Source organism: Haemaphysalis longicornis, unplaced genomic scaffold (genome assembly GCF_048455015.1).
Source record: "Haemaphysalis longicornis isolate Haplotype H1 unplaced genomic scaffold, Haemaphysalis longicornis Haplotype H1 scaffold_2, whole genome shotgun sequence".
In the NCBI taxonomy this organism is placed as follows: Eukaryota; Metazoa; Arthropoda; class Arachnida; order Ixodida; family Ixodidae; genus Haemaphysalis; species Haemaphysalis longicornis.
This window is the reverse complement of record NW_027526295.1, coordinates 47,910,107-47,925,135: the sequence shown is the minus strand read 5'-3', so window position 1 is coordinate 47,925,135 and position 15,029 is coordinate 47,910,107. Positions and strand designations below refer to the sequence as shown.

The window sequence follows — 15,029 nt, the reverse complement described above, 5'->3', positions numbered from 1 at the left end:
CCATTTTGAGACACAAGTGGAGCCTTATTTCCCACGAAATAAATGATGAGAACGCAATTTTTTTATGCCTTTTTGGCCTTTCTGTTTCTTGTGTGCCTGTTTTATGCAATTTGACACATCATTTATGTATCTTTCTCTTTTAACACAGTTAAGTAAATAACGTTTACTCCAGTGGACAGAAGCCAAAATCTATCTTTTTGTGCTACCATTCAGTAACGTGCAGCCTTTGGCGATTTCAGGGGCAATGAAAACTTTTCAGTGTAGTCAATGCAGGCAATACCAGTCACTAAATTTGTCCAAATACTCACAGCGCAGCACCCAAACTCATCAACTTTCCCACTTGAAAAAAATATACAATAGCAAGGTTCCATGCAGGAAAAACCGTTCATCTGAAGAGAGTTACACAGGTACCACTCAACTACCACAGTCTGCTTATAATGCCCTAAGTGCTCTGACTGGCAGTGAGGAGCCTGTTTTGTGACTGCCAGGAACTGACTGAAGTTTGAGAGCAGTCTGCCGTTTTTAAAGATTCTCCCACTAGGTAATGATGACCAGCCTGCTCCCAAAGATTGCATCGCTGCCTCTATGACAGACATTATAGAAAATGTATTGTCGCGACTGCAAAGGAATGAGGAGGGACACATCCAAACGCTAAAGTACCATAAACCCAAACTGGGGTCCCCGTTTATTCTTCACTTGTGGCCTGACACTGCAGTAGAAGCGGGTGGCCAGCACTCATCAGTGGCGGCTCAGTCCGACAGCATCACCACAGTATTGTCTGTGGATTACGTCAATGTGGATGCGAGTGCAGTAGAGAGTGGTGCACTAACGATTAAGGCCATCATTCCTCAAGTCAGAAGTGCGAAGCAAGTCACTCTCAGTGATGACAAGGAAGTGCAGAATGAAGTGCCAGTGCGGCTGCCCGCTCGGAAGTAAGGACCGAACTGAATATTGCTTGTTTCTTTATAACCTTTTAACGAGGTGAACAGAATTATTCTAATGCTCCTGCTTTTTAAAGCAAAAGGACCTACAGGAGCAACAATCAGAGAATAGTGCATCAGCTGTCACTGCACAGCCAACCATTTACTGCTAGCTTGTTCCAGAACAACAGCTGTCATAAGATGGCATTTTGACATCCAGATATATGAAGTTCTACATTTTACTTCACGAGCAGGAAAGAAAACATATAGCTTGTATGGAGACCAGACAAAAGATGAACGCAAATACAACAAGGGAAAGGCACTTTCGAGTTCATTCTGCAACTGCCATGCTCACCTGAAATCAATGTACCAAATGTGTGTACTACAGCCTGTGCATTCGGTGTAACGACAGCTGTTAATGCACCCAGTTGACACTATTAACCAAAATACATGGCAGCATCACAGCTCCTCAAAAGGTAATTTTTCAGGTAGCAAAGCAAAATAGAGGCACAGCAATCTGCGAGGGCCACAATTTTATATTGGCAGAGAAGGGTTCACTGTTTATATATCACTGCACTGTTAACAGTTTCCTGACATGATTATTTTGCCCATTCATTTGAAATACAAAAATCGACAAATCACCGAACACCAGCTGCATCCACAGGAGGCATATAACTAGAGTCAACCTTGCAACACTTTTTAAAACCGCACAACAGTCAGCACTCATTTTCTTACTGGCCGTTGTCACTGTAAGTGCACCGATTCAAAATGAGGACCACACAGCACAACGCTGAGTGTGCCGCAACAGTGCACGCCGCAGTAAAAATTATGCACATTGACTGCTGTAACTGCTAACATGCAATTGGAACACCAAAGTGGCGGAGCATGATTACGAGGCTCTAGGCGCAGCCCTACTATTATAATCACGCCGTGCTAGTTGTGATAAACATGTGGCTGCATTCTACAGGAATTAAAACGATACTGGTATTACTGCAGACGGAAACCTTCCTTGTCACTCGATCTTCGTGGCCGAAAATGCTGCTTGCTAAGTCAGTTTGTTTTCAACAGGTGTAACTGAAGCTAAGCAGTTAAATGTAGTATCTGGTAAGGGCCAGAGTAGAGGACGCAAGACGAAAAAAAAAAGGGAAACCCGCAGTGGTGGCCTTTCGTTCTGTCGCCAACTCAATCAGCAACACAAACGTTTTTATTTTTGGTAGTACCTAGCGCATTCCTCCCAGACAGAACGCTAAACACTGCCACCAGAAAATGCAGAGTCCCAGAACTGCAGATGACGTCTAATCAGCTGGTCTCCCTCTTGCCTGGACGGCCCTTTACACATTTCCCGTCGATTTCGTCTTTAATTTTTGATGTATATTTCCTCACAGTTGTGCGAGTGAAGCAATACACGCCGCAAAATGTTGCCTGTAAACGACACCCAAATAAACTTACCCACCTGGAAAATGATGACCGCCCATTGCAGCGACTCGGTGTCAGATTGCTCGACTACTTCAGAGGACTTTTTCAAGCGCACACTTCTGCTACAACTTGGCCGGACCACTGGTAAAGCATCACACCGCCAACACGCACCACAAAATCCGCGTTTTGAACACCACATAGCAGCGTCTTCGGGCGTCATTTTTGTGCATTTTGACGTCAACTTCGGCAAACACGAACTCTTGGGCGGCCCCAGTAACGAGGCGCACGCACGCAAATATAATAAGGATTAGCTGCAGTAGTTAGCAGCAAATATTCACTCTTAATGAACTGTCACACTAGAGGCACTACCACAAAGAAAGAAATCCTACTGCTATCGACGACCATCCTTCCGCGTCCACCATGGAGGAAGGAAAAGTTTCTTCTTCCTCCATGGCGTCCACGGCCAGCATGGCCGGCTACGCGGCTACGGCTCTTCAAAAAGAAGCCACCAGCTGCCATTGTAACAAAACTAATAAAATAAATGTATGGTTTTGATTTTGTCAAAATTTATTATTGCGGTTTATTTCAAGCAATTATACAGTTGAAATAACTATAGTTACGTATTAAGAACTTAATTTTTAGTTCCAGCTGGTACTAGCCGTTGTTGCTATGCAACTCTGGTTGCTATGCAGCTTAGTGTTATGACACATTCAAAACAATATGGCAAATTGTGTCCAGAAAGGCAAAAATTTATCATTTAACAATTTGTCGAAACAAAAACGCGTAATATAAAGCTAACAGTTCTACACTTTGCTGTAACCAGTTGGCAACATTGGCTTGCTTTTTTTTTGTTTGTTGTTGTACCGTTATCCCAAGATTTCGAAACTATAGTCATATCAGATATCAGTCATATTATCTTTATAACCCAGTCCCGTGGGCCGTGAGGGCTGGGAAAGTTCGGAGAAGGCTTTCATTCTGTTCCCGTGCTCTGTGGGATGGACGCCGCCGCCCGTGAGCCCTGGAAAGGACTGCCGTTCAAGAAAGTACGTGCGTAGTAGTGGTAGTAGTATATGTTGTGTCGTTGTGTGGTATTAGTTCTTTGTTGATCTGTGTCTGGCTTAGGCGAGGTGATAAGAAACGAGTGTGCACATTTCTTGGTATTTTGAAGTCCACAGCAGTGCCTTTTTGTCAGTGTCAGTTGTGCCGTTATTTTTGAAATACGTTTTTGAATTTTCTCAGAGTGCATTTTTCTGTGTAATTGGTTTTCGTTCTCTGAAGGCGGCATCCCGTCATATGACAGCAATTATGCGCTCACGTTCGACTTAGCATCGTAGACGTCACAAGTTTTCAGCTCGAAAGACCACTACGCGAAAAATTTCGCGCTCTTACATAAACGCACTTCTTAATTAATTCGTTGTCAGGCGCAGAGCGATCGGAGGAGCACGCATGCTGCCCTACTGGTGTCCTTAACCACCTTGTATTTTTATCTAAATGTAGCCTTTCTACATCTGCGTGTTTTACGTCACTGCATGGCGTTTTGAAGACTAGTGTGTGCGTGGCATGGATTAGAAGTGGGCAGTTGCCTGTGCTCGTTTCTGAAATGCCCATCAGTTTTCTCATTCTGTAATTTCTACAATTTTTTTTAGCCATTTAGCTGGCATGTCAGCGGTGCCGCGCACGTTTGCGGTAGATTTCAAAACATGCCGAAGGTTACTTCAAAGCAGCATGTTCGCAAAAAGGCACTCCGCGAAGTTCACGACCTTCTTGCCACTTTAGGATCCAGTCAACAAGATTCTGGATTAATTAGCCACCCCGGAAGGTCTGACAGCTCACAGCCCACCTTGAGCCAGAGCAGCTCTACGTTTTTATCAAATGAACAGCCAGTGACTGTTGAAAGTTGTGCTCATGGAAGCCGTGATGGCGAATCGGATCCTAGTGCTAATCTCGGTGGTTGGGGGAGTCCAGATGACTCCCAAAGTTTTGCCGAGCAAGCGCTTCAAGGAATCGGCCCAATCACTGATGAGTGGACAGATGAGTGGATTTCGGTGGATTCCGATGATGAGTCAGGTGATTTAAGGTGTTCTGGGGATGTTGGTGATTCAGACAGCCAACCCACTAGCTTTGCCAGCAGTCTAGCAGAATGGGCTGTAACTCATAACATCACCCACAAGTCTCTCTCGTCACTTTTAGTACTCTTAAAAGCGCACGAGTGTTTTGTTGAACTACCAAAGGATGCTCGTAGCCTTTTAAAGACTCCACGCATGGCAGCAAAGAGAGCAGGCATTGTGTTATTGAAGCCTGGATCTTATTGCCACTACGGCCTCAAAGAAGGACTGGAGCGGGTCATTTTGAACTCGCAGCAGTGCCCCGAACCGATCGCAGTTAGCTTTAACATTGATGGTCTTCCGCTGTCCAAGAGCACTAATACAGTCCTTTGGCCGATTCAGTGCCTTGTTCATGGCTGTGTTGGCAGTTGTTTACCAAATCCGTTTGTTGTAGGGGCATTTGTTGGGGCTTCGAAGCCAGACTCAGCGAATGACTATTTGAGGCCTTTTGTCGAGGAGTTGAAAGATGTCATCAACAACGGTTTGCCCATCTCTGGTAAGGCAGTGCGCATTGAACTGCGGCACATCATATGCGATGCTCCAGCCCGTGCTTTTGCGTTTAGCGTCAAAGGGCATACAAGCTACAATGGTTGCCCCAAGTGCACAGCAGAGGCTGATCGTGGTGACAAGGTGCACTTCACCACGACAGCAGGCCATCCCCGGACTGACCAGTCTTTGCGTGCTCAGACAGACATGGAACACCACAAAGGGACGTCTGTTCTGACTGAATTGCCGATCGACCTTGTGCGCTGCGCACCTCTTGATCCGATGCACCTGGTGTACCTTGGCGTGACCAGGAAGCTTGTAAACCTCTGGCTAGCTGCAGGCGGGATCGGGGGGGCTGTACGTGACTCCATCTCAGAGCACCACTGCTCATTGCAGAAGCACGTGCCAGATGAGTTTGTGCGGAAGCCAAGGTCGCTGAAAGAGAAGGACAGGTGGAAAGCCACAGAGTTTCGGCTTCTTCTTCATTACACTGGACCAGTAGTTCTTCAGTGCATACCAGGAAGGATGTACTTGAACTTTCTAACTCTGCATGCAGCAGTGTCTATTCTAAGCAACAGGTCCTTATGTGAGATGTATGCAGACTATGCAAATCGCCTTCTAGCACACTTTGTGAAGGAATTTGCTGATCTGTATGGAGGAACAACTGTGTCCTACAATGTGCACTGTCTTCTGCATCTTGCAGCAGACGCGGAACAACATGGCACCCTGGACAGTTTTTCTGCATTTCCTTTTGAGAACAATATGCAGGCCATAAAAAAGCTAATCCGCAAACCAGGGTGCCCCCTTAGCCAGATCTACAACAGGATGGCAGAGAAAAATCTTCACGTGAAGGCCTCTGGTGAGAGCTGCAGGGAAAGCTACACTCTGTTGGGCAGCCATGAGGCAGGAGGCCTTCCATTGCAGTGTGTACCACCCGAGTACAGTGAACTTAGGTTTCAAAGTTTTGCGTTGAGCATAAAGCAAGGCAACAACTGCTGCAAAGTCAACGAAGACATTGTTATGATTAACAGCTTTGCTCACAGAAAGGAAGATGGCCTCCCATGCATTGTAGGCCGGCAGTTCAAGGAATTGGAACCGCTCTATGAACATCCTTTTGACTCAACGAGACTTGGTATTGCTGTTGTGGGAAAGCTGTCCTCCACAAAGTGTTGGTTGATAGAAGCTGTTACGAAGTTGGTTATTTTTCCGTACAAGCAAAAGTTTGTGGTGATTCCCATGTTACATACAAGCTGAAGCTGTCTGTGAATGTGCTAGCTTGTCTAAGAGGACAAAACTGCAATTTGTAGTCATGTAGCTGCATTACCGTATTTGCTCAATTATAAATCAATATTTTTGGATAAAACCAGCGCAGACGAAGACGAAGGAAGTGCAACACAAGTGCAACTTCGGAAGTGCAACTTCATCTTCGTCTGAGTTCGCGCTGGTTTTATCCAAGAATGCCTTTCCAACTAGCCCAGCTTGCAACCCTCCTGCAGTATAAATCAATAGTTTCAAGCAGAAAGTGGTATGCATAAGTCGGTCAACTTAGATTTACAGTCAAACGTGCCGAGTACACATTAAAACCAGAATAGCATGCAGTTGCCACCTCCTAGATGCTTCACTAAAAGTAGTGTGTAGCCAATAGTATCTACAGTTTTAGCCAAACAAAGTGCATGTCACGAGCTGCCATTTTGATTATGCTCATGCAGTGTTTTATTTTGGGTTAATTTTCAATAGAAGTTTGCCTGCTTGGCACCACTATGTACCAATATCATGATGGGGCTGCGTTTAAAGCAAAGTTTTGCTGGCAGGCACAAGCTCACTGAGGCTCTCAACAAGGGAACGACTCAGCATTGATGAAACATCTGCATTGGGGTTGGGGGAGGCGTGGGGGTCTTGATACAATTAGTTGTGGGGTTTAACGTGTCGAAGGTACACTTGGGCAGTGGGGCACACAATAGCAGAGGGCTCCGGACTAATTTTGACCACCTGGGGATCTTTAACGTGCACCGAAATATCATACACACGGAAGTTTTTGCTTTTCACCTCCATCAGAAAAGTGGCGGCCGAGAATCGAACCCACGTCCTCGTGCTCAGCAGCACAAGCACAGAAATCTTAATGCATGGGCGTTGGTCACTCTTCACCTCCATCCAGAAAGCGGCCACCGTGGCTGGGATCGAACGCAAGTCTTTGGGCTCTGCAGCGTAATGACTTAGCCACTGGGCCACTATGGCAAGTGGTTCTTGAGACAAGCTTAAAATGGAATCCAGCAAAGCTCTGTTGCAGCCTCCGTCAACAAGCACCACATTGGAAATGCACTTGAGGGCACCGAATATTGCATGACTTTTATGAGGGGGGCAGCTATGTGCAGTCATAATGAATCCGGCAAATGAAGATGATGTTGACTTATCCTGAGCAGATTCATAGCTAATAATGGTTGTTTCAGTTTCGGGGCTACTATCATCCTTGCCTTGTTTGGCCGGCCTACATTCAAAAAATGTTCGTCCCTGTGAGTTAAAATAGTTGGCCTAGAGTCTGTGCCAGCCGAGATTTGAGTAAATACGGTAAGTGTGCGTGCTTGTTTATGGTGTTCTACACAGAAACTTCAAAATAGGTAATTTATTTCACAAGCTGCATGCTGGCATGGTCGATGTTCCTTTGCAGGCAGTTTTTTACATATTTTAACAGTAATCAATAGTGACAAAAAAAGTTTGTGAAAGTATTATGGTGCCCATGCTGTTAGGTAATACAATGCTGTTAGGTGCCTACACAAATGTCCATCAGCCTGCTTGTTTGTTTATGTTGTGGTTTTATCACTACAACGTGCTAAACGGGCCTGTATCCAACTCTTCCATTTATGTGTCTGGTGTAAGCAAATTCAGTTCCTTAAATCGGTTGGCTAGTTTGTATTTGGTGCATTGGAGTGGTGTGTGGAAGTGCAGCAAGAGGAGTAAATGTCTGCCATGAACATCTGTGACTCTGAAGTGGGGAACTTTTGAGGACACTTTAGTACCAGTGTATGGGCCCATTATTTTATGCTTGTGGGAACTTTGTGCTCCACGTCACATTTTCAATTGACATGTGAAGAACTCCTGTGGATAAGAAGCCCATTTTGTGCCTGAGCTGACACTGCACAGTGGCTGGACAAGCATTACCCATACGTGAGCACTTAATTATCAGCCTTTTGCCTGCACTGTTGCTTAATTTTTGTAATGTGCACAGGTCACTGTGTCTTCCCGCAGTACTTTTATGCCAAGTCTGGAAGCATGTGCACTTTTGAATTTGGCATGAAAGGGCTACGCAGACAAAACACAAGTTTAGTTTATTTGAAAGATTGCATCGTTACAATCATAATATCAGCAGCACCTTTAACGCACACTTCACTAAATAAGCTATATAATTAGAAAAAGTGGAAATGGTCATTTCCTGCAACAGAACCTATGGTGTCATATGCCCAGCTGTGCGATTGGCTGAGGCCAGCAAAAGCAGACGCAAACGCAAAGTAGGCAGGGCATATAGGCTTGCCGAATGAGCTTTTTGCGCTGAAATCTGAGAATGGTGAGGTAGCCCACCACTTTGGAGCTGTCTTTCGCAACACTGGTTGATTGGCGTTAGCGACATTGTCTTACGTGACGCTGTTTGTCGAGCATACCTTATGTTTCACGAAGCAATTACTTTCTACCATAACAAAAACATTGTCAGGTGCAAACGTGGTTAAAAATGAAGCAATGGCGGACAATGGTCCGTGGCTCGACGGTAAGCAAGGCTCCAGAACCTAACGACGCACTGCAAGGTCACTAGAATACCCGCCGCTCGACCTCATAGTGACATCACGAAAACACACGATTTGGTGGGAGAATCAAAATATTAACCTAATTGATTCATTTCTCAGTGAATACGGCATCATTTTCTGCTGGACAAGCACTATAAAGCACGAAATCTTTCCAATAAAACAAACTTGCATTTTGTCGGCATGGCCCCTTTAAAGAGTGCTAGTTGTTCTGGCAGCCACTCTGTTAAACGGGTGGCTCACCTGTTTTCTCTCATGTGCGTGACATGACCAGTCCATGCCCATTTACTTCATTTAATTAGAGTTTGAATTTTTTCCTCTTGTGTCTGTTTGCCAATCCACGCAGCTCTTTCTTGATTCCTAAGCATTACCCCTAGCATTATTTTTTCCATAGCCCGTGGGGCTCATTTATGTTTCCTTTCGAGTCACTTAGACTCCAATTTTCTGCTCCATACGTGGTTTTTGGAAGAACGTGTTGATAATATTTTAGCTTTTTGAGTGACAGCTAGAGGAATCTTACGATACAGGATATCAGAACTTCTACCAAAAGCAGCCCCCTTCATGTTTATTCTGGCGGTAATTGTTTTTCACGATTGGGGTCAGCACTTATGACTTGCCCAAAAAAGACGTAAACATTTACTGTTTTGAAGATTTCATGCCTGAATTAAGGGGAGACGAAAGTCTTGAAATTAACTTTTTTAATAATAGGTCTGTGATAATGAAACTCACTGTGTATATGTGTTTTGTTTTCCTCATTTAAAATATGTAATTAGTTTTCATGTAGCATAATTATTTTTTCAGTTAAAAAAACACTGCAGCCTAATTAAGTAATTTCTTACGGGTCGTTCAGGGGCTTTTTATTCAATTTTTTTTATATAAAAGGTATGGATGTGTAGCTTAAGACCTGCCATGCATGCTGATGCTATTTGTATTCCTGTAAAGTTAGTTGACTGGATAGAATTAGTCTAAGTATGCCAAGTACAGTTTTCAGAAAACTTAATGAGCTCACGTACATTTATTTGAGGCACATTGAGCCAATTAAAATAGCATCAGCATGCAGTTCATTTCATCCCGAATTCAACGGTATACCCTTCGAAAAAAAACAACATGAAAACCTTTTTAAGGCGAGGCACATATGCAGAAAAAAAAAGGAAGCTGAGAAAATCGTACTTGAAGTTTTACTGCAAGTAAGTTTTATTTATTGAGCATGTGAAAAATAGAAATGCTTTAGAATGTAGCTTTCTTTTCGCTCAACACGAGCATACCAAGTTTGCTGAAATTATATGAAATCCTCTGTACACAGATGGCACTTGGCAGAAAAACTGAGCAAAAGCAAAGCCCGAACGTTGCTTCAATTTTTACGCTGTTGGCAGCGCGCCGTCTCTTTAGCGACTAAGGCTGAGGTGCCTATCGTGCACCACAGCTGTAAACGCTTATTTTGTTATGTCACCGATCCAATCATTGCAATGAATTTGGCTCCAGGGCGATTTGCATCGCGCGAAACGAGTTGCAACGAAGGGGCTAGTAACGGCATGCATGCCGTTACCAGTGGCGTGCATGCGCTTGGCGAGGTGGGATAACCGCGTTTTCGATTTAATCTACTCGCACATCACGTCACCCTCGCACGTTGTGCACAGTACGAGCATTTATCATTCTCAAATCGCTCATATCTGTATAGTAACTTGCCGGCGAAGAAGCGCGCGCCGGATGCGGGCCGTCCCGCCGCGGCATCGTTGATCACAGAATGAACACACTTCCTTTGCGCCGGCGGCTAGCGGCATCCTCCAATTTAACATTCATTTTCTTTCCATGTGCTGCTGATCTAAAGATAGACGCACCTTAGCGCACCCTCAGCCCGCAGATACCTACCTCCATCTCGGCGCCGTTCTCGCGATAAGCCGTCGTCAGGCACGCAGAAAAGCGCATTCCAGGCGCTTTTAATACTGCTCGTTCTTCCTTTCGGTTATCGATAGACATATTTATTTGTTTTTACGTCGTGCCGCGGTGCGGGGCTTTTGCCGGTCCTTGCATAGACGAGTTCATGAGCCGTTGCACCTGTTGCACTGTGATGAGTGTGCCGAGCAGATTGCGCCCTGCGGCCACGTGCAGTCAGTAGCCGATTGGGTGGCGCGACCGTCTCTTTTCTACCCCGGTTGTACTCGCAACCAACGAACGAAACGAAGCGGTCCTGGCGGGGAATTGAAAACGAAAAGACTCGCTCCGAATGAGGCCACGATGGACGGCGAATCGGAGAAAAATGCTATTTTCGCGTCGAATCCTGGCCGATTTTAGCGGTCGTCGGCGCTATAAATTGATATTATGGCTTAAATACGTACTCCAGGGTATTGGCTGACCGGAAGAAAAATAGCTCTACATTCCGAAAATGGCGATTTTGAAAAATCCATTTTTGGGCCAAATTTTGCTTTGATACATATAACCTTTGACTTTTTTATCCAGCAACCATGGCTTGACAATATACACACTCCAAAATGATAAAAATGAATGGCATAGCAAACTTCAATTACTTTGGCATGAAGTGTATTCTGCAAATCAAGGAGCCTTAATTAGTGACACTTCACCCGAGGCATCTGCATTAATGGTGGCACTTCTGGTTATCTGTATCGCTAAAACCTGGCTTGAATCCAGCCACAGGCAAGCATCAGAACCTTTTTTTAGACAAGTCATGGTGATCATGCATGCTCACCTTGCAAAACTGTAGGTGAAGCCAGTCTAATCTGTCGTGGCTGTTAGCGGGCACAGAGCCTTGAAACTACGCAATAAGATTTTTCAGGCTTTCTTAGGGTGCCTCCATTTCCTGCTGATTGCTGTGCTGCCATGCGGGCAAATATTTCCTGGGTGCTGCTGAAACAGCTACTTATAGAAATGGTGGCAACAGCTTTCAATTTGGGCACCCCATCTGCTAATTGAGAATGTGTATGTGTGTTCAGTCTGTCCGCACCATATTCGGTGCCAAGTGAGCAAAACCTTCATTGTTTTTTGGGTTTGTCATTGAGGGATAACATTCAGATGCATTCCTGTCTCCCCCATTATGTTCTCTTGGTGTGCACACTGTGTGTTTGGATGCTGATACAATTCTTTATTTGTGAATATTAAAAAGGTAATTGGTTACAGGTAGTCGACACCCTCCGTTGGTTGGAAAATGCAGACACCACAAACATGTAGAGTTGCAAACAAGGCACTACAGTAAAATGAAATTAGAAAAAGCTAAAATATTGGGCATAAAAAGAATGTTCCAAGAGCTCATTCAAGTGCACCACAGTAGCAAAGAAAACGATTTTTAATGGTGGAAACAAGGAGTACAGCTCTGATTTACTTGATGAGCGTCCAGCGCCTAGATCTGGGCAAGGCCTGATACATTGTTTTGTCCCCAGCAAAGCTGCTGTTATGTCGGAATTAAAAGAATTTACTTCGTTTCACTGTTCTGTTGCTCAACAAAACCTAGTAGGGACTATAACGTGCAGGTACAAAACCTTTTGCTACTTATAATTCCTATTTTTGATGCTATAAGATCAATGCATGCCATTGCAGTTATGCATGCTTGCAATGAATGAAGAGTGCAGTTGTAGATTGGGGAAAGCATCATTAACTGCACTAGTGGGCAAGACAAAAGTTGTACTACATAAGCTTCATAACCCGACAGAGTTGCAGTTTCTTTCTTTTTCGTTTGCCCAAAATAGTGATGCAGCAGCTAAGGCATGATGCTTCTGAGCATCAGTTGTTGGTCACTACTGCTATTTTTTGGTGAAGCAACAACAAAGAAATAATGTTTGTACAAAATTTTTGACCCGTAGTTGGTCAAAATTAATCATAATCACTCTTCAGAACACATCCAACAGGCCAGCTAGACATACTTTAGGCAAGCGTAAACAAAACTGATTAATTCACCTCACTGTCTTTGCTTGTACAATGAAGACACACAAAAAAAAAGCAACACCGCATGCTGGTCTTTATGCATTGTCACACAACTTGCCTGCTCTGCCGTTCTGTTGCATCAGGGCAACTTTCCAACTAATCTAAAATGCTGGGACCTTTTTTTGGCTAGTACGGTAGGCATCATCTATCAGTCATGTGAGTGTGGTGCTGTGTTGATAGAGGAAGGAAGAAGTATGCAGTACATGGTGCTGCATGGATGGTGTATATAAAGCTTGTGGATAAGAATGGGATACAATGAAGCTCTTGCTCACTGTATGCATTCCCTCTTTGCACTTACCGTGGACTGATTTGCAAACTAATGCCACTATATGAGCCAAAGCAAGAGCTGCTTCGGTGGTTTCCACAATCCCTCAGGATAGGCTCCCATGGCGGTGGGGTAATTGGCTGAAAATGGCAGCACACTGAGAGAGCTAGTGAAATCCGGTATATGTAGTGCAGTAAAAAATGTCTCTAATGAAACATTGGTGATACTGAAAGAAGAATTCGATAATATTCGATTCGGTTGTTAATTTTGCAGCATTCTTCTTTTAGTGTCATATGAATAATTCTGCAATTTTTTTACTGTGGTGGTATACCAGCTCACCCAATATAGTGTACAAAAAAATTGAGAGCCAATGCTTCATGACCACCCTTCTGGGATAAGGAAGTAGGAGGAGTAGAAATACATATAAATGTGGCAGAGGAGAAAGATACCTAGACAAACAAATTGTACCATAGCTTCTGAACAGCTGCCCATGAAGGAGTAGCGGATGCAAAGGTACAATGATGAAAAGGTACATGGAAGGATGTTTTGTGGTATCACAGCCTTTTAACAGCTAGGGGTAGTAAATGGATAGGCGTTCTCCTCAGCACAAAAGTAGAATAACCTGGTCGGCCTATGCTTAGGGAAGAAGTGGTTACTAAACTGCAACAAGTAGCAATTGGGCAGCCTCTGACAGCAGGTTTCACCTCTAGATACAGAAGTAGGACAGTGATACCATAGACATGCATGTATTAGTTTTAAGGTGAGATTGAGTAGAGAGCCCTTCAGCATTATGCGTCAATATCCTGCACCAACCTGCCGTGGTGGCTCAGTGGCTAAGGTGTTGCACTGCTGAGCACGAGAGCGCGGGTTCTATTACCGGCCGCGGTGTCCGCTCTTCTGATGGAGGCGAAAAGCAAAAACGCTCATGTGTACAAGATTTTGGAGCACGTTAAAGATCCCCAGGTGGTCAAAATTAATCCGGAGCCCTCCACTACGGTGCGCCTCATCGCCTGCGCTGCGTGGGCGCGTTAAACTCTACAATCAATCAACATTATGCACTGCTTCATAAGCATTGTTGATGTAACTATATTGAAGTGGGAGCATGCTGTTGTATCAAATTAAACACTAAAATTTGTTCATGTTTTACAGATGAAGTACCACATCGTCGAGTTTGTGGATGAGCAGACAGTCGAGGTGGTGCCCGACAAATGGCTTACCTCAAACAAGAAGTGCTTTTGGCCACCGGGCCCTGGCAACAAATCGGCGTTTGCCAGGAAGGGCCGCTCGCCAGCAAAGGGCTGGAAGAGGTTTAATGCTGCTATTAAGGGCACATACAGTAAGTCTTAAACTGCAATAAACATTGTTATAATGAAGTCATATTGTTTAAATGACCACTCTGTTGAAATATATCTTCAGTCTCAGTACAGTAAATATATTTATTCAGGTTGTCACCGTTGTCTCACTGAGCTTGCTTACCAATGTGTGTCGGGCTGTTCTTTGCTCCAGCTAACTACGATGATGCCCGGAGGAAGCTGGAGGTGGCCCAGTTTACGTCCGATCTAGAGAGCGAGGACACCGAGAGACGAAAGGTAATAAACAGTGAATGGCCTATTATAGCCTATTATTGCAGCCACTTGAAGGAACATTAGACATAGATGGAACAACTAGAGAGTGCTAACCAAGCTGAATTATGTAAACTGGCAGTTGATATGGTACTAGAATGAAGAATATCTTGCATGTATGGAGTAGCTTGTGTGGTTTTGTGACTCTAAATACAACCCCACCTTGTGCGTTGCCTGTTCTAGACATCAAGGCCTGCTCGGTATGAAAGTGGAGCCCCTCAAACTGTGCCACCTCCGCCACCTCCACCTCCTCCGAGCTTCCCAGCAGCAGGCACCTCTTCTGCCACAGCAGGCACCTCTTCTGCCACAGCAGGCACCTCTTCTGCCACAGCAGGCACCTCTTTTGCCACAGCCAGTAAATATGGAGCTAAGTGCACAACACTCCACACACATTACCCTCATTCATTTTCTTTCAGGCATTCAACGCTTAACACAAGAAAGCAGTGAAGGTAGTAAAAATTTGATTTTTTTCATGTGGTGTATGCAACTAA

The 15,029-nt window shown here is 44.5% G+C and overlaps 1 protein-coding gene across 1 annotated transcript; it reads left to right on the top strand.

Moving 5' to 3' along the window:
- Positions 1–2,977: 2,977 nt before the first annotated feature.
- On the top strand, positions 2,978–14,985 carry LOC144167943 (uncharacterized). Its single transcript, XM_077697063.1, has 4 exons — positions 2,978–3,379; positions 14,066–14,252; positions 14,423–14,505; positions 14,722–14,985. Exons 1-4 carry the CDS (start codon positions 3,332–3,334, stop codon positions 14,983–14,985), a joined length of 582 nt encoding a protein of 193 aa, XP_077553189.1. The 5' UTR covers positions 2,978–3,331.
- The last annotated feature ends 44 nt before the right edge of the window (positions 14,986–15,029 follow it).